A 20165-nucleotide genomic window follows, 5' to 3' on the forward strand; every position below is an offset into this window, starting at 1 on the left:
TCATCATCATCATCATCATCATCATCATCATCATCATCATCATCATCGTCTACGTAAGAAGGGCTCTGTTGAGGGATATAAGAACACTATTTCTCATATCGCTGTGGCCTCGCTAGAGGAGATGAGCTTAAACTACATTAGAAAAAGAAAATACCGAATTTTAAAAAATTACTGGGGAAATTCTGTTATACAATTTCAAGAAAATATCGAGAAACCTCTTGGCCTCCTTCTTCTTCAGGGGTTGGTAAATGAGTCATTGTTTGGAGACTGGGTGACTCCAGTGCAAGCTCTACATGTTTTCCAGGCATTTAGATACTATTATTCTTCAATAAGTTACATATAAACTTAATCTACTGACCAAGATTTCTAGTTTTTTGCTCAGTTCTTGGTTCTTGGTGCATGTGGTTTACAAATACGTAGATACGAAAGGCCAAGAATGCTGTCATTTTTAGCTGAGTGAACAACAAACCCTAGATCCTGACTTTTGCAACTACCGACTGTTCTCAAAAGTATTTTTTTAAGTTTACTTTGTAAAAACAATTTAAATTAAGCTCCTCAAATATGCATTTGTTGAGGATTTACTTTGACAGATACTGTGTAGGTGGTTATTGCAGAATTAATCCTCAGTAAATGTTTTTAATAATCATTTGATTTTCATTTAACACACAGTAACCACCACATAAATTCTAGTTGTGTATAGCTAGTCGAAAAACAAGTTGAATAAATACCAACCAGTTATTAAAAACATTTATTGAGAATTAGCTACTCATTGTTATCTGCATTCAAATCAATTGCACATCTTCCATAGTAAACTTTAAGCAAGATTCCCTGGCAGATGCTGTGGAATAAAGCTCATTCACCAGCATTGGTAGGATTCTTGGACATACATTCTGCTCAGGACTAGCACATTTAAATCTTTGTCTCCTAGGCTGGGGATGAAAAGATCATAAAGGCCAGGCGTGGTGGCTCACACTCATAATCCCAGCACTTTGGGAGGCCGAGGCAGGCAGATCATGAGGTCAAGGAATCGAGACCAGCCTGGCGAAACCCCATCTTTTACTAAAAATACAAAAGTTAGCTGGGATTGGTGGCACACGCCTGTAGTCCCAGCTACTTGGGAGGCTGAGGCAGGAGAATTGCTTCAACCCCAGAGGCGGAGGTCGCAATGAGCTGAGATCACGCCACTACACTACAGTCTGGTGACAAAGCAAGACTCTGTCCCCCGGCGCCCCCCAAAGAAAAAGGAAAGAAAAAAAAAGATAATAAAAAGCAAAATGGATTCCACTCAAGGGGAGGCTTTGGTCAGCGCATCAGCTGTGCTGTTCTGAGGTCAGGGAACAGTTAGGTACAGGCCCAAACAGCCTGAGTGGCCCCCAGCAGAGCTGCTCTTTGTCCTGGAAGCAGACACTCTCCCATCAGAATGCTCAGAATACGGACACAGGATTGGGGGCATGTCACTCGAGTTCTAGACTTATGAGTTAACAACTTGTGACCTTAAGAAAATGACAACCTTCCCAATATCCATGTCCTCTTGTGTAAAATGGGAGTGGAAAAGAAGATGGACCCCATAAGGCTTCTGTAGGATCAAATATCCTATGAATGGACCTAAAGGACTTCGCACACGCAGCAGCACCTGAATAGAGACAAGATCATTGTGGTTTTTTTCTATGAGAAAAAGCTTGAGATAACACTCACAGTTCCTGATGAGGCTTCCTTGGCAACCAGATATATTTACTGGGAAAATTGGTGTACTCAGAGTTCCAGTGGCCTCAAACAGGAACAAAGCAAGGTGGTGCCCCGGGCCTGATTCCCTTGGCCTGGGCCCCAGACCCAAGGTCACGCACAACTGACAGAAGAACAAGAGGCCGCAGCGGCCCAGGCTCACCTCCTGACATGATCAGCTTACTCTCATGGTTGATGTTTTTGGAAGATTGCTGCTCAGCACTATTGTCAAATACTTAGCCCAACTTGGGGCAAGACAGCAGCTGGCTCACCCTACCTGTGGACAGAGGCAGAGCGGGTTCTGGAGTGGGCAGGGGGATTTGTCAGCATCTGGATTGTGACTGCTCCAGCATACTCTCCCCTGCCTGTTGGGCAGCGGGACTCAGACCTGCTTTCTCAATGAAAAACAAGCAAACCAGTGAGAATGGACATAATAGGATTGCTCCCCGCTGCAGCAGGGCAGGAATCTGAGCCAGTCAAGGCATTCCAGGCCCTCCGATCAGGAAGCGCACCCTGGCACAGGTGGCCGTGAGTGGCAGTCACTCCGTCTTCAGAAAGCCACTTGGAATGCAACTTGTGCGATTGCCTTCATCCTTTACTGCCCTGCCAGACTGTTTACTGGAGCAACCTTATTACCGATCTCCTAAACATCTCCATAAAACCCACCGATCACAGACTGTAGCATGATTACAGCCACCACCCTATCTGACCAGCTGCTGCAATTTCTCCCAGGGACTGGATGAAGCAGGCCTCCTTCACCAGGTTCCCGTGGGTGTGCCCTGTGTGGACCACAGAGCCAACTCCAGAAAGGAGAAGGCAGAAAAGAAGAGACCTCAGTGCTTCCTTTACAGTCTTCCCTTCTTAGGGACCTTTTAATTTTGAAGTTATCTTTTTTTTCTTCCTTTGTTCTTTCAGTCTCACATGTCTGCCTCCACCTGCTGTCTCTCTTAGCCTTCAGAAACAGATGTGGCCCACTGGAAAGACAACCTCACAGTCCTCCTGGCTTCCACCGGAGTTCTGACATCAGCCGGAGGGCCCTGGGGGAGGGGAAGGCTCAGGCCTCGCTGGCTGCAGCTGCGGAAGAAATCTCTGATGAATTTCAAAACCTGCCTTTGCTTTGGATGCGATCAGCAGTCACAGTGGGGTCTCTGTGTTTTACTATACGAACAAGCTCAGAGGGAGGGAGAAAATGCAGCCCCCTGGCTCTGCCTCTCCCTTGCCACAGTGGCTGAGTGGAGGGCAGTCCTCATCTGTGCAAAGTGTGGGATGTTTAGCAGGATGCAAAAGTGGAGCCTGCTTGCTGCTCCTGCCCGAGTGCCTGGAGCTGAGGGAGTGGGGCGCCTCTGTGTGGGGTCCTGGGGGGGCTTCCAGTATGAGAACACAGGTGGGACCCCAGCAAAGCACCCCCTCAGAGGGCTCCACTCGCGGCCTCTTTTCTAGCCTGTCCTTTGGAGGAGTGGTTTCGGAATGACCAGGATGCACTGGTGATAATAGGGCTGTAAATTACATAATTTCATGCGAGTGAAATTCCTGTCTCAGGTTGTTACAGCCTCCAGCCTTATCAGAAAAGTGGGCAGGTGCTCATTGAAGGTGTTTGTTCAATATTTGTCGATGAAGCTCAACAACAGCTTCCTCTGCATCGGCAACACCGTCACTATCTCCTGGCTTCCCTGCCCGTTAGATGGAGAGTTCACTCATTGATTAATTCAGCAGGCGGCTCTCGTGTGCGCAGGACTGTAACCGGTGATGGTGGGAGAAAAACACCTTGTTTCCTGTCCTCAGGAGGAGGTTTGGTGAGATCGCGGGGTTCATTTTTAAAGGCACAAAGTCAGAATCCTCTGGCAGCAGGAGAGGGAGGAAGAAGGGATGTCATCTGCCTTTCCTTTCAGTGGTTGAAGCCCCTTTCGCCTAAGGCTTCCTTTCCAGACACAGCCCTAGAATGTCAAGGAAAAGCCAGGTGACCCATCCACCCCCACCGCCAAAGGCAGAGCTGGTGTCCTTGTGTGTGTCCCAGGTAAGCCTGGGAGGAGGTGAGAGGACCTCACAGCCACAAAAACTACAGTTGTAGTAAGAAGTAACTCCTCCAGTCCCAACAGGTTTTTTTTTTTTCCTCCGGGAGTCTCAGGGTCCGTCTAATGCAGAGCTTCTCAGAATCTGGTATCTGCCAATAGCAGTGGCATCGCCCAGTCTTACAGCTGGGTGTGTGTCTCCTCCAAATCTCATGCTGAAATGTGACCCCCAAGGATGGAGGTGAGACCTGGTGGGAGGTGTTTGGGTCATGGGAGCGGATCCCTCAAGAGTGGCTTGGTGGGGTTCTGGCAGTACTGAGTGAGTTCTGGCTCTGTTAGTTCACATGAGATCTGGTTGTCAGAAAGAGCCTGGCACCTCCCACACTGGCTCTTGTTCCCTCTCTCACCATGTGACGCACCCACTCCCCTTGCCTTTCGCCATGAGTGGAAGCTCCCTGAGGCCTCACCAGAAGCTGGCATTGGAGCCATGCTACTTATACAGCCTGCAGAACTGTGAGCCAAATAAACCTCTTTTCTTTACAAATTACCCAGTCTCAAGTATTCTTTTCTATCCATGCAAAATGGATTAATCCACCCAGCTACTCAGAAATGAAAACTCTCAGGCCACATGCAAATGTACTCGATTGGAAACGCTGGGCCTGGGGCTCGCACCTGTGTTTTACCTAGCCCCTCCCGGTCCTCAGGCATGCTCAAGCACACTGCTTCCCGTATTTGGTTGCATGTTGGAGTCGCTTAGAGAGTTTGTAGAAACAGGAGTGCAGGGTCCCACTCTCAAGGATTCTGAGGTGACTGGGTTGGGATACGACTTGGGCATGCGGCTTTTTCAAGTCTTCTGAAGTCATTCTTGTGTGCAGACAAAGCTGAGAACTACCGGCTTAGGATCTGATAGCTCAGCTGTGAAGAAAAGGGGGGCTCCCATCCTTACCCTGCACCAGAGTTATCCTTTGTGTTTTCTGGAATTCTTAGCAATTTCCAGATACTTGCTCCATCATCCAGGAGAAGATACTAATTGGTAGCATTTAATCTGGTACCTTCCTCCTTCCTTTTTGGAAACACAGGAAACCTGAAACAAGGCAAGGTCAGCAACAACCTCCGGGCCTTCCAGAAACACAAAGAAGTCTCTGGCTTGGTTGTTTCTGTGCAGAGGGCTGCTCTCAGCTGCTTTGCTGTAAAAGACACAGATGGGAGGCTGTGGGCTCGGCCTGCTGGTGGGCTGGGACCACAGACCCTGCCGAGTCCATTCCCCACTCAGGAGTGGTGGAGAAAGGAGGGTGGGCTGGCAGGGAGGACAGTTGAGATTCCCTAGATGTTTAGCACATTGTTCTGTCTGACTGTGGAAATTAATAAATACGCTCACTGGAATGAAAAGAAAAATCTCCTGCCCAGCCAAGCTCCATGTGAGGCAAGGAAGGGGAAGGAAAAGTGCTGCTCAGAGGAACTCTGGTCTCCACTGGAAGACTCAGAGCAGCATAGAAGCAGTGCCATTCTGAAATGCTGGGACCAAATCCATTGCCCATCTGGGCACCTGCCCCATCCCACCATTGAATCTGTGCCTTAGGTCCCGGGAGGACTTCCTCCCTCAGTCGGAGAAGGAATGGGAGGGCAGATGAGGGACAGCCTAAACCAGTAGTCAGTTATCTCTGCTTCTCCTTTATTTCCCTCAAATCCACCAGATCCTCGCCTGCCATTTTCCTGGGCCTCAGTATTCCCACCAGCGAAGTGTTAGTGCCAGACCTCACGCTCTAGGGCATAGAGGAGACGTGGGTAGGTAAAGGGAGAAGGCTTTGCATTCCAGCAGTGTTTTATGCAAGGAAAGAAAAGACCATAGGAAAAAAAGTGTAAGAGATTCGTCTCCATACCACCACCATCCCAGTTAGGGGGGTGGCTGGAGAAAAGATTTTAAATCCACCCACATAGTCTTTTAAAAAGACTTGCCTAAAAATACTGCACCTCTAGATGACCCCACTTCATTTCTTCCCCTAAAAAGACACAGAAGCAACTCTCCCTTTCTTTTCCTTCCTGTGATGCAGCAGGGGCTATGAGGAGGCACTTCTGAATCCAGTGAATAACTGCAGGCATTGAGGAGCCATCCTCCCAACCTCATGGATCGACTTGGGATTTGACATAGGTCCTTGACAGATGCTAAGGAGAAGGAGTCGGAGGCTTGGGCACCTGTAGCCTGTGTCACAGATATACTGCTGCAGGTCACAGGAGGCAGAGCTCCTACTGATGGGTTTTGCGGTTCAGTTTGGACAAAGGAGGAGGGCGGGGCATGAGAGCCAGGGAGGAGGAGGAAGGAGCACTACCTTGTTCTGCCCCTGCGTGCTGAGCCCTGGCTTGTTCACCCTATTTTTCTTTTCTTGGAGGCCCAAAAGTCTTCCAAGAGGGTGTTTGAGACAGAGCTCGTCTAGGTCCAAGTTTGGAGTAGATATGGAACTGTCACTATAAACACTTCCCAAGGAGATGACCCACTTCTGCAGAAAGCACTTGCACTACACGTGGAATCTGTTCTTTTCAGGTTTGACCGAGTCCTCTGTGCTCCGTGAGCCACCATAGTGGTCTGGCACTGTTGCTCAGTTCTCAGAGGCTGAGAAGTGTCCCTGGCTCTGGAACTGAGGGGGTTAATGGGGCACTTCTCTGCACTCACAGTGAGCGGGAGGATGACCGGCCTGGAGAAGGACAAGCTCTTCAGATGGAACCGTCTTTGAGCAGTTGAGCTGTTTCCACTTGTGGTTTTACAATGGCCCTATAAAGACCAGCCAAAAAAAAAGAAAAAACAAGTCTTCGAAAAGGGTCAGGCGAGGGGACCCTTGAGTGGAGGCCCAGCATCAAGCCAGCACTGGCCCAGTCTGAGAGTTAGCTGCTATCTAGGGTTCTGAGTTCTTTGGAGAGGCAAGCATCTGAGGCCAGCCTTGGATTTGGGAAAGGTCAGTGGGGAGTTCCATCGCAGAAGAACTCTGCAGTGCAAGAAGGGGGAAAAATAAGGCAAGCTTTCCCTGGCATGGAAGAATAAAGGGCAGAGGGTGGACCAGTGTTTTTAATGCTGCACGTCATCAGGTAGCTGCTCGCAAAGGGCCAGCCTCTTCTTGGAAGTTTTTGTTGGTGATCTCCACCAATTCCAGTTTGTTTTACCTTTGTATTGTTCTTAGCACCAAAATAGAAGACACTTCTCCTGTGTCTCCTCAGAGCACCCCCTGCCTACCTGTGTCTTGTCAATAGGATGCTATATTACAGCTCAGCATCTCCTCATCTCTGCCTCGCCAGGACGTAAGGAGGCAGGCATCGTATCTCTTATCTCTGGAGCCTCAGCACTATCTCAGCACATCGCAGTAGTGTGCATAGACCCACAATCTCTTATCTGCAAATTCCACATTCACAAAGGTCTGGAAACCTCGAGCTTTCTTACAACTCATTTTGCAGAAAACCCTGGGCTAGATGTTCTCAGGGTTGCAAAGGCAAAATGTAGAAGCAGAGTGGGAACAGCAGACTCAAATACATGGCGAAACAGAACAGAACCACAGGACAAGGCAGGCAGCAAGCTGTTGAGTATGAGGGGAAGAGTGAGGCGTGAGTGACACATTCTGAGATGAGCTCTGAAGAGACCTGAGGGGCCAGGTGGCACTTAAGCTGGGTTTAAATTGTAGATGAGGTTTGCACAGATAAAGGGGTGGGGTGGGGAGATAATCGTGGGACAGCATGGTTTTCTATTTCCCTTACCTTTTATAGACATATTGCTCTCTTTCCATTAAGTTTCAATCTCTCCCAGGGCTAGGATCTTAGTCCCATTTCTTCCATTCTGTCCACTGTACACAGAAAATGCAGTCATCTCTCACAATGCTCCCGTTCAATAAGAAATTATTCTGGGACTTACACACAGAATGTGCTTGAGAAGATTTTCTTGAATGAATAAGAACTTAAGGGCCTGTAATTTGTTTTCATTCATAAACTTTATTTTTGGAGCAGCTTTAGGTTCCAGTAAAATAAGGGGAAAATACCGAGTATTCCCATAGACCCCTTTTCCCACTGCCCCACAGCTTCCCCAGCTGTTGACATTCCACACCCACGTGGTGCAGCTCTTACGTTCACCGACCTACATGGACGCGTCATTATGCTGATGCCCGTCTGTCCTTGCATTCTCTCTTATTCAAGACTAACAGAGGAGGCAGACGAGGACGGCAAGCCTTGCTCTGACAGAGCGGCCTCTCTTTCCTCCCCCTACTTAGAGGTTCCTGGTCTGCAGAGAAACTTGCCCAGATGCAAAGCCACAGAGCAGAGACAGCAGGATCACAAGCTTTAAAAGGTGTAAGCAGCTAGACGTGGTGGCTCATGCCTGTAATTCCAGCACTTTGGCAGGCTGAGGTGGGCAGATCACCAGAGGTTAGGAGTTAGAGAACAGCCTGGACAGCATGGCAAAACCCTGTCTCTACTAATAATACAAAAAATTAGCTGGGCGTAGTGGCAGGCGCTTGTAATCCCAGCTACTCGGGAGGCTGAGGCACGAGAATCGCTTGAACCTGGGCATCAGAGGTTGGCAGTGAGCTGATATCACGCCACTGCACTCCCTGGGCAGCAGAGTGAGACTCCAAAAAGAAGAAAAAAATAGATGTAAGCACCGAGAAGGCAGAGAGAGCTTCCCCGTGTGATAGAGGAAGACATGTAGGCAGAGATATTAAAGATGGGAAAGAGCCCTGGGATCAGTTCCAGGGTCCAGAGCCAGGGAAGTATTCAAGGACCTGCTGCCTCTGATGTCTCATTGACCGACCGCAGTCAAAACCACACATTTTTCACCAGCTCCCAGGGCAGCTGAGGCCAAGTGATCTCTTCTCCCATGAGTGTGGCCTCAGGAACAGAGGTACTGACAACACCAGCCCCTTGAAGTGTTTCGTTCTTCACAGTTTGAAAAGCACATTTAAAGTATCGTTGCAGCCTCACCACACCCTAGTGTGCAGGGTGCTTTGGGGTCTTCATATCTCACAGGTGAGAGAGCTTCAGGGAGCAAGGGGATAGCCCTTCATCACACTGGGTGAGGGACTTGAGCCAGACCCTGTATACTGAGCCCTCAGCCCAGGCTTTCTGTAGGGCATGGTGGGTGGATCATTGACTTCAGGGTCCTCTGGCCACTGCTTGTGATAATATCAGATCAATTGTATTTAGTTTAACATTCATAATGAGAAAAAAAGTAGTCATCCTTCTGAAGTATGGTGTTTTAATTTATGTATAGCAAGAAACATTTCTGAGTCAAATACTGTTAGGAAAAGTTTAAGCATAGATCTTTGCCTCGAATCCTCTCCAAGTCTTTAATATACTAATGTGATCGGGATGCAATATTTGACCATAATTCCGTTTCTGGCAGAGCATCTTGATTGGGGGATGCAGCAACAGAATTGGGGGACATATGGCTGCTTCTCTCTCCAGGGCTCAGCTCTGAGCTGTCCTCCACAGAGGGTCTCATAGGAGATTGGAGGAGGAAAGATGGAAAACTGAAATCTCTAAGAATAGGCTAAAAGGAACTGAGTTATTCAGGCATAATAAGAAGAAGACACTAGCAGGACATTGAAGTCAATTTTCCAATATGTGAGCATGTGAAGGATCCACTACATAGTGTGTTGGGTGAGGGGCTGTTCTTGGCAGTTGAATGCTCAGAGCCTGGCTTCCCTTCAGCCAGCGGGACAGAACCGAATCAGTGGGCCTCAAGGAGCTTGCTGCATGAAGACAGGGAGCCTCTGGGGCCAGGAGCCAGGCAAGGCGGGGACTCAGCATCTCAGGGTTCTCAAAGGGTCCCACAGGACTCAGGTGGACCAGTTTGCATCCTGTACTGAGACAGGGGCCTGAACACAATGACCCATTCAGGTGGTTGTTGGCCTCAGGGTGCTGCAATAATGAGATTTTCTGTAGAAGCAGGTCTGAAAGACAGATGCTGCAGGATGAAGTGGGGGATGGAGACCTTGGGTGAATTCATTCACACCCAAACCAGGAGGGGCCGAGGGTGAGGGTGAGGGAGGGAGAGAGGAGGAAGACTCAGAGCAGAGTCATTTGAAAGAGCCCCGAAGCCACCAGGTGGAAAGTCACCCTGCGGGGAGCTGACCTTCCTCCCTCCTCCCGAGAGGCACCAGCCGGCGCTGACCCTGGGTCTTATCTCTGTGGCCTGTGAGAAAAGAGGCAAAACCCGGCTCCTCGTGCCTCGAAACCTTGCTGCCAGCATCTGAGGGCAGGCCTTGATCTCTGGGTCTGTGCATCCCCCCTCATTCCTTCCTGACCTTTCATCCATGAAGCTGGGACAGATGATGTGGGGCTAGGGTGGTGAAGAGGGCCGGGGGATGCAAAGAAACAAAAGGAAAATCATGAAGGCAGACTGGGCCCTGGGGAGGAGTTACTTGCAAAATCCTGAGTTTCATTAAATATAGAAAGGTAGGATGAAAAAATAATATTCACTCATTGTTACAGTTTCAAAGTCGGAAGCTGGCCTTGATTTCAAAGAACTTGTGTGTAATGTGATGCATGGCTTTTTCTTCTGTCTCTTTTTATAGGTAAGTGACATTTCATTCTGCTCATCCCCAAGGCAAAGTTGGATGTTTTTAAAGTGGAAAAAAAATGAGCGGAAAAAGAAACGGGGAAGGTGGGAAGAGGTGGAAGTGGAAGGGCACAGGTAGGTGCATACTCAATTCTTCATCTTTTGCGCAGACTGGTGGGGGGTCTTCCCCCCAGATTCGGTGGAGAATCCTTTCCTCACGACGGAAGGTCCAGGTGGTGACTCTGGCTGTTGCGATGATGATGGCTTTGCTCTTTGAAAGGGGTTTGTCTTGTGACACAATAGCCAGCACTTTTGCTAAGAGGTCTTTCCTGGGTGAAGTTTCAAGTCAGAAAGGATTTGAGGTTTTGCACCCTAATGCTATGTGTCAGCTACATTGCTGTGGGTAGGGCCTAGAGGAAGTAGGGAGAAGTGTTCTGGATTAAAACATTCCAGGAAGGAAAATCAAGAACAAGGAAGAATGTCATTCCTGACATGGTCAGGCAGTAAATGGTTTGGAAATTACTGAACAGAAAGGAGGTTTGTGGGAAAACTGAGATCTTGTACATTAAGAATTTTTTACTTAATTTTACGGTCTATCCAATTACTGTCAATGTATTTTTCTCTTCTTGCCTGGTCGCCGAGGCTGAAACATCACTTATTTTCTCTTTAGCATGAGGCAGAGTAGCTTTCTAAAAGAGCTGGGGGCTGATTTGTCATTGTAGTCACTGTACCTTTCCTTGGTCAGTCAAGAAAGGCGTTTTGAAGCTCCAGACTAGTTTTGGCTTTCTACTGCTCTTAAATATAATTGCTTTCCCCTAAGAGTAGAGTGAAAATGCTCTTGTTTTGTTCCACCTGTGAGTTGCCAACAATCCACTGATATAATTGACCGATGGCTCTGTCCCACATGTATTTGTTATTTTCTTTGAGAGAGAAACGTAAAACATTCTATTTAACAGTCTATAAATCCAGACTGGAAACATAAAACTCAATTCAATAAAAATATTGAACATACTCAGTTTTATCTTATGTCCAATTAAAGGAGATCAACAGAATGAAGTGGGGGCTGGGTTAGCAGAAAGGGGAAAAAGACAAAAACAATTTCAACTGTGTCTAAGGCCTCAGAGGAAACGCTCTCGCACACACACGAGAGATGTATCTATAGGCTTCGGAAATCTTCAAAAGAGACAAAAATACTAGAATTTGTTCCTGAAAGCGTATACTTCTATTTCTATCATTTGAATACACAGATGTTCTTTAAATCTTCTTTCCCTTGCTTTTCACAAAGAGGGGGCATAAAAGAAAACTCAAAACCCAGCTTCCCCCTCTAAATTAGGAAAAGTGTCACCGTATGTTGAAAATCACAAAGCGTCTTTTTTCATGTATGCCATGTCCCCGTCCTGTGGTCTTTCATTCCTCCGAAGACACTGTGACTCATGTCAGATTTACACGGCTGCAGACACACCTGGGAATGCTTCTTGGTATTTGCCATGCGTAATGGGGAAAATTAAGCTGCCATGTATCTGGCTCCTAGCCCGAGCAAGGGCTGTGCACCACCCCCAACCTGCTTTGAAAGGGAAGAAGATCTACAACCAGGAAGCACTCCTAGAAGCTGCCCAACATGGCAATAAGAAGGTGGGTTCTTAGCCTCTTGGCTTCCTGCAGTCCCTCTGCCACAGCCAAGGCCTGTGGATCAAGGCTGGTGGAGTCACTGATTTAGCGGGAACATTCGTGTCTCTTTGAGTATGTTCACAGAATAAGGGCTGCAGCATAATTGCTCCCTGGTCTTGAGGTCCTCCCTTTTCTGCATAGGGCAGGCATTGCGTGGTGGAAAAGGGACGGCCTTCCCTCCTGGCTCCCTGTGGACCTCAGAGCTTGCCTTGTCAGCTCGTGGCGGGGAACGCTGAGGGGCCCAGCTTATTGTGATGGATGAAGGCAGTCCCTCAGAATTTCCCATTAATAAGGAGGTAATAGAGTATATGTTAATTTTACAAGAACATTTTCCACAGAGTATATAAGTACACGGGATATATTTGAATAGTTTTAATATGCTATGATTCTCGGAACCACGGGAATGAAATTCTATTTGCACCTACCTAATAAACAACACATTCCCCAGCACTCCTGGGCCCTGGTGGGATAAGAAGACAAAGGGGTAGTGTTTACACACACACCCCCCCAACACACAAACGCTGGCACGTGCTCACACGCACATTCACATTCTTACATGCATACTCACAGAACTGTGATTGTGCCTTTGAAAGGTGACAAGAGCAAAGACATTTTTCAGAATTAGATCTGGCCTCTCAGTGTTGTTTCCCCAGATACATGTGTCCTGTTTCGTCACCCTCATCGCTCACCAAACGCCTGGCCCCGTCGCTGTGTTTAACTTCACAGCTTGGCCGCTGAATGCGCCAGGCTCTTCATTTGCTTGGAATCCATCGATCTGGCCGTCTCCCTAGCGCCAGTGCCCCAGGTTGGCACAGTTAATCATCTTGGGTCCAACATGGATCTCTGTCACTCCATTCCTCTCTCTGCCTCGGGTCCTGAGGCTTTCCTTGACCCCTCTGTCTGTCTGCAGCAGGGGCCAGGCCACTGAGAGCGTTTCTGCTTCTCAGCTCTGGTTCTCTAGCTTTGAGGGAGCAGCAGTGAGTGTGAGGGGACTGTGTGCACCATTACCAGCAGAGACGGAAACAAAGAAATGTGTGGTCTTCAATAGCAAGTCACACCCTTGCCATCCCTGGCAAAGCCGGCTTTGAGGACTGACGATTGCTGGGATTCCCTCTCTCTCTTTGGACAAGGATGTTTTTGTAACCATTTTTTTTTTTTTTTTTTTTTTTAAGCTAAGCCTTACTAAGAGTCAGACACCTTACTATACACACAGACACACACAGATTTATCTTACTTTCAAAGCAATTCTATGATACTGGTTTTTTCATCCTCTTCTTACAAACCAGGAAATCCAGACTTAAAGCGATGAGATAATTTGCCCAAGGTCACATGACCTTGAAGCTTGAATTAGAACTCGCGTCTATCTGACTACAGTATTTGTGCACTTAACTGCTTTGGGATGAAAATCCTATCCCAAAAGAGCAGAGGGTGACAGGAAAGGAAAGTCTTTGGACCACCCTGGGCTTGCTTCCCTCTCGCTTTGCAGATCAACCAAACTCTTGACTGCTAGGCCGCTCTGGACAGGGCTCCAGTGGAGCCAGCACAGTCAGGTGACAAAGAGCCGGGCCCAGATTTAGAAGAACCCAGTTTGAGACCTGCATCTGTTACCAATTTGCTGTGTGCCCTTGGGCAATTTATTAAATTCTCTGAACCTCTCAACATGAGGACAGAAGCATGTCAGTGTAATACTGTATAAGCTTAACCAGAGACCAAGTACCTGTAAAAGGATGCTCTGACAATATTTAATAATTATCATTACTTTAAAAATCCCCTTTCACCATGGCCTTCCAAATTTCTGAATCTAGTTCTTGATTTTTCTAATGAGGTCTAGAATTTTTGCCAATGCAAGGAACAGTTCTTGGCAGCTTTCTGCATCTTCACTTCCTTTCAATACCAGGCCTAGTGGAGAGCAAAATTAGCCTGCCAATCACTCAGAGGCGTACGGGCCCCAGGAAATTAAATTCCCTGTCTCTCCAGCTGTCTATCCCCAGTGCCAGGTACCAAATGAACACGCGCCATACGTCGCAGTTCCCGCATCTTCTTCTTCCTATATGTTAATTTGATAATTTTAGTAAAATAAACCAAGTAGATTTGAGATGTAGTTCATTATCCCCAAAGTCAAGAGCTTATAGAATGCTGTTAGTCAGAAGGGGACCACTGCTCTCTTCCATTGATTTTTTTTTTTTTTTTAGATTTTAATATTTCCTTTTTCCAGCAACATTTAAAAGCCACTCTTTTACATGTGTTGCCATCCTTTAATGACAGACAGAATAAAGGGACGATTGTTACTCAGAGACGCTAAACAAAAGGACTAGGATCACTTGGCACACCCTCGTGTGCTCCTGACTTTGAACTCCTGGAGCCCATATCCTCCGCCTCTGTTGGGCACCAGAGACAGGACCCACAGAACTGCTTCCTGCAGCCATGGATGGGTACCCAACAAGCCTGAGGGAGAACCGTGCTCTAAATGCCATCTGCGTTTGCCAGTGGCATTCACGCGTTCCCTCCCGTCCCTCAGGGAAATTAAGAAGGGATCTCCTCTCAAGGCTGACACCTGGAGACAGCGGCTCCCTGTTACCCATCCTTCCCACGCCTCATCTCTGGAGTGAGTTATCTTAATCCTGACATTTGCCCAGTCATTCAGAAAGTAAACCTTGTTGTACTACAGGGTAAAAAATATTTTGTGTAAACAGTGATTGCATTGATGTGAAAAGCCAAGTAGAGATCCCTGGTAAGTGAAGGATAAAGAGCTTTGTCCATACTGTTTGGTCACTGTTACGGGCTGAACAGGATCTTTCCAAAATTTACATGTTGAAGTCCTGACCTCCAGTAATTCAGAAGGTGACAGTGTTGGGAGATACTTAAAGAGGTGATTAGGGCAAAAAGAGGTCATCTGGCTGGGCCCGAATCCAGCATGGCTGATGTCCTTATAGAAAGCGATGGGGACACAGCACACAGGGAGGAACGTTCATGCGAAGACACAGAAAGAAGGCGACCATTTGCAAGAGACGCCTAAGAGGAAACTGACGCTGCCGACACATTGATCTTGAACTTCTAACCTGCACAGTGCAAGGAAATACATTTCTGTTGCCTAAGCTACCCAGTCTAGGGTATTTTGTGACGGCAGCCCTAACAAACTAAAAAAGTCACAAAATGCATCCATCTAGACTCAGTCCCAATGTCTGGGAACAAGCAGAACTGGCCGTCAGCCTCAGAAAGGAGGCTTCCGAGACAAATTCCCACCCCACCGTATTTTGCCTGACTTTTGTCAATTTCCCATGTTGATCTCCAGTTTCCTTATCTGTGCGCTGGGTATGATATATATCCCAATGCTGTTTTGAAAATTAATTGAGATAAGGAATAATAAATAGTTTAAGACACACATTGTTCAATATCCAGTTTTGCTAACTCTATTTCTCTTAATGGTCATAGGAATAAAAATAAACAGTAAATGTGATGTTGTAATGTGTAGTCTATACTAGGCTACATATTCACTAAGGTCACTGCATCAGTCTGGAGTATTTTTTTCTCCTGGTAATTGGAGACAACACATCTGTTCTGAGGCTTCAGTGCCCAGGGCTACTGAATTCCTCAACCTGTGGTCAAGTGACTGAGTGAGGCCCGCCCTCCACCCTTCACCCTGCCTATCACTCCTTAGCTCTCAGCATTACTGCCATGGGAGAAGCAGTGCCTTAGAATATGGCTCATGAGATGTCCACACCCTGCCCCTGGCCCTGCCTCTTGTCTTATAATTGCCAGAGGTTTCCTCTATTTCAATGAAATTTACAGTTACAAACAGCTAAGGCCAGACTCAAGGATTCACTTCTAATGACTAGCTTCACTGAGGAGGAGATCATTGACCATAAACACATAATATACCACAAACGCGCAAGGCGTTGTGAGGGTAGGAGACCACCGGTCTGCCCCCAGCCTGGCCCACCCCATTGGAGCCATGCCTACAACCACCCCTCCCAGAACAGAGGATCCCAGAATGAAGAGACATGTTAGACAAACACATCCGATTCTGACATCCTGAGATGGGAGATGCCTATGATCTCTGGGCAGAGGTTGACTGAAAGCCAAGTAGCCCTGGATGGCATTCCCAGAGTCCCCCACCCACAACAGGGTCCTCAGCCTCTCTGGTCCACAAATGGATAAGATCAGTGTAACAGAGATGGCAGGGGTCCTGGTGAAGGACTCACAAAGCTGCACTCACTGAAGGCTGGTGACACACTACCATTCCAGTGGGATGACGTACTAGGGAGGAGGGCATTCTTTTCCAGCTGTGGCTGGGATCAACATTTCTGGAAGCTGAGCTATTGGCCTGTGCCTGGGTGAGTAAAGATCCAGGTCTCACGTCTGAGAGATTCAGTTCTATGCACTGGGGTCTGGGGCCATGCAATGTTCTCTAAAGAACTGACTTGGAAGCCTCGGGGACTCTAGCAGAGGGGGAGGGCTTTGGCTGGCCCCTTGCTCCATGCCATGGCCTTGGTCCTCACGATTATGCTGCAAGGAAGTAAGTGGGTTTCAGAGCTGGCTTATTGGATCTTGCCATCCCGCCTCTGTGCCCTACCTGGGATTCCTTCATTTAAAAGCTGCCTTTTCCCTTAAAGAGGAGGACCCCAATTCTGGGCAGAATCTACAAAGCCTGTGGATCCTGGCCTCTGCTTGCTCTCCGGCTCTGCTCTTCCGTGGGTTGTTCTTGTTCTAGCCACATGGGCTTTGTAGTAGTCTTTACTCCTTCTGCCTAGAAAGCACTTCCGATGCCTCTGTTCCTGGGTGACCCTCAGGACTCTTAATAATTCAGCGGAAGACCCTTCCTTGGGAAAGTCTTCCTGATCCACAGGATCCACAGGCTGGGTGCTCACCCTCGAATCCACCCTTTTTCTTTTCCTTTTTTTTTTTTTTTTGAGACGGAGTCGTGCTCTGTCACCCGGGCTGGAGTGTAGTGGCCGGATCTCAGCTCACTGCAAGCTCCGCCTCCCGGGTTTACGCCATTCTCCTGCCTCAGCCTCCCGAGTAGCTGGGACTACAGGCGCCGCCACCTCGCCCAGCTAATTTTTTGTATTTTTAGTAGAGACGGGGTTTCACCCTGTTAGCCAGGATGGTCTCGATCTCCTGACCTCGTGATCCGCCCGTCTCGGCCTCCCAAAGTGCTGGGATTACAGGCTTGAGCCACCGCGCCTGGCCCTGAATCCACCCTTTTTCTTCCGTGCATTTATTTTGCTTTGAGTGTAAGCACTCATCGGTGCTCTGATTCCAGCTCCCCAGTAGGGGAACAGCCCTATGACAGAGGTGATACACCTACATTTGCCCCCACTGAGCCTCCCAGAACCTGGAACCACATGAGTACTAATCCTGGTCATGGAGGGCCCCGGATAGTTTCCTGCCTTACAGCAGTAAGCAAGTGTCCAGCCTCAAGCGTCTTTCAACAGGAACAGCCCAGGAGTGAAACGTCCCTGAGCAGACCTTGAGACCTTGAGGGCTTGTCACCCTGGTCTCACCTTAGAACCACCATGGAACTTTTAAACCCATAGACGCCCTCCCCGCATGCCTGAGATTCCAACTCCAACAGTCTGGGTGGGCCCGGGCGTCTGCAGGTGTCTCCTCTGTGCTGCCAGGATTGGGACCCACTGCCTGGAGACACCATCTCTTCCCACTGCTGGGTTTTGATTAGTTGAACTCCAAGGGCACCTTTCTTCCAAGTTCCTAATAGTCATAGTTGCCGCACACTGTGCAATCCACTTCTGGTGCTTTCTGCGGTTTGAGCCTCATAATGATGAGAGATAGCTTTTGTCATTCCTGTTTTGTGGTTGAGAAGCCGCAGCCAGGGGATGTTAAGTATCTTGAACAAGGCCTTGCAACTTGCGTGAGAAGAGGCAGGATTTGAATTCGTGCCAATGGAACATGAGCCTGGGCTGTTAGTGTCTATATTATATCACCTTACATTCTTGTGGCAGAGAACTTTGGAAGCACTTTGTGTCATGCATGTATGTGTGCGTGTATATCTACATCTATCTATCATCTATCTATCTATCTATCTATAAATATCTTCTACAGCATTTACTATCAGCAATGCCTGGATACTCCTAAGGATTCCCAGGTAGTACTACGAATTGTGAGTGGAGATTAAAAACAAAAACAAAAACAAAAAAAAAACCTTGATTATATGTTGCAAGTCCCTAAGTGCTTGGGCTGTGCCCCCTCCCCTGCTCCTAGCCTTGAGTGGTGAAAGGACAGCACCTGCGTGGCCACCACAAGCTCTCCTGGCCCTTTCCCTGTTGGACGGGAACAAAGGGGAAAATATAATGAGTCTGAAGCAGAGACTTAAGACTACTCCTTTATTCCCCCTTCTAATCCCCAATTTCAGACAAACATGGGGCCCAGAAGTGAGTGAGGAAATTAAATGAAGGAACACAATTTCTCCCTGTCATTGAACTCTGACTAATGAGTCTATTTCTGGGTAATAAGAAGGAGCAGGAAGTGACAAGGCAGTGTAATGAATTAGTGGCCCAGAACCTCGTTAGTCAGAATAATCTTTCCACGAAAGATAAATGATGCAAACATTAATTATAAAGCCAGGGTGGAAATGCATCCCATTATTTGGCTTCCTAAGAAATCTATCCCAGTTATCATGAGGAATTTCAAACAACAACAATAATAATAATAAAGTAAGGCTCAGTGAGAACTTGGGGAGGCTTGTTCCACTAGTGGTGGCTGGTAGGGGGAACACAGCCTTCTGCTTTCGAAGGGGGCTGGAGCCTGGGGAAGCGACCCTGCCCCTCTGGGTTTTGTAGAGTTCCTGTCCTGGCTTCTCTGCACCTTGTAGGGTTGGTCATTCAGGGCCGTCCACTCTAGTCATCAAGCTCCAGATGAGGTGAGGAGTTTAACTAGAACATTCTCCCCATCCAGAGAGAGAGAGAGAACAAGGCTGAGGGTTTTCCAGGAACTCTGGCATCTTAAAAGGGGTCAGAGATCAAAATCATGGAGGAAATAGAAGTTAAGAGGTCAGACTCTGGAATCAGCCAAGCTGAAACCCTGGCTCGCCATGCTTGGAAAAGTCCCGTAGCAGCCTCGTTTCTTCCCCTGAGAAGTGGTGGATACCAAAGGCATCTGGTTAAGGAGATTTTTTATGAGCATTAAGTGAGGTGTGCATGTGAGATGCTTAGCATCCATTAAGTGTTTCATAGATGCCATTGATAATGTGTTTTTAATGCAGAGTGAAGGTTGTAGAGCTGGAAGGCATGCTAGGGGCATTGGAGGAGGCTCCCTTGTTGCACGGGTGAGCGGAAAGCAACTTCACTCAGCAGTTCAGCAGGGGGGGCACTGAGGCTTCCGGCTCCAGGTGAGGCTCTGTCATCTCAGGATGTTTTTCGTAGCCTGGATTTTTGGTCACAGCACAGAAGGGGAAAGGGAGGAAGTTAAATCAGTCTCAAGAAATGCGGTAGCTGAGGCCATTCCTCAGGAGAGCAAATAAACCAGTATTAAAAACTATAAAAAAGTATCCTGCAGCGCCGTGGTAATAAACTTGTCCGTGACTTCACGGCTTACAGGGTCCCAGCTTCTAAAGATTTGAGCTATCTCTTGCCCGCAAAGGGGTCAGGGAAGTCATTTGCTGAAGGGAGAGAAGTTTGAAGCAAAGATCTGGCGCTCTCTGGAGCCTCCTTCCAGGTGGCATCCGATTGAAGCGGAGGCTGGGAGCTGCTTTTGTTTTGAAGGCTTTGTTGGTGTCTAACTGGCAACTCTTGGTAATGAGAGAAGAAAAAACAATTAATTGGAAATGAATTTTAATTGTCTCTGACTTCTCATTTGTAGGCTATTAAAATGAGATCCCTATTAAAATATCACATCAGCTGCCTCACTCCAAGGTAACAGAAGGCACCCCAAAAGCTCCTCTCCTGCCACGTGCAGTACCCACTCCACCGTCATCCCTTTTGGCAAAAAGTGGGCTTGTAGGTTTTAAGCAAAATGAACCAAAGAGGGAAAAATAGCAAAGAATTGCTCTCAAATCTTTCCCTTTTCTTTCTTTCTTTCTTTCTTTCTTTCTTTCTTTCTTTCTTTCTTTCTTTCTTTCTTTCTTTCTTTCTTTCTTTCTTTCTTTCTTTCTTTCTTTTCTTTCTTTCTTTCAAGTCTCTCTCTGTTGCCTAGGCTGGAGTGTAGTGGTTCAATCTCGGGGCTCACTGCAAACTCCGCCTCCCAAGTTCAAGCGATTCTTCTGCCTCAGCCTCCTGAGT

At 47.7% G+C, this 20165-nt stretch overlaps 1 protein-coding gene across 6 annotated transcripts in view; it reads left to right on the forward strand.

The window, feature by feature from the left end:
* NTM (neurotrimin) overlaps positions 1-20165 on the forward strand; it is a 963501-nt gene that overhangs the window by 275578 nt on the left and 667758 nt on the right. For 2 of the 6 annotated variants that reach the window (XM_023185889.3, XM_023185891.3), the window contains exon 2: positions 10280-10398. The exons of the other annotated variants lie outside the window; for them this stretch is intronic. In XM_023185889.3, the coding sequence (XP_023041657.1) occupies positions 10344-10398 (55 nt within the window). In that variant the 5' untranslated portion in view covers positions 10280-10343. The remainder of the gene's footprint in view (positions 1-10279; positions 10399-20165) is intronic. 6 annotated transcript variants of the gene reach the window in all.

Source organism: Piliocolobus tephrosceles, chromosome 13 (assembly GCF_002776525.5).
Source record: "Piliocolobus tephrosceles isolate RC106 chromosome 13, ASM277652v3, whole genome shotgun sequence".
Classification (NCBI taxonomy): Eukaryota; Metazoa; Chordata; class Mammalia; order Primates; family Cercopithecidae; genus Piliocolobus; species Piliocolobus tephrosceles.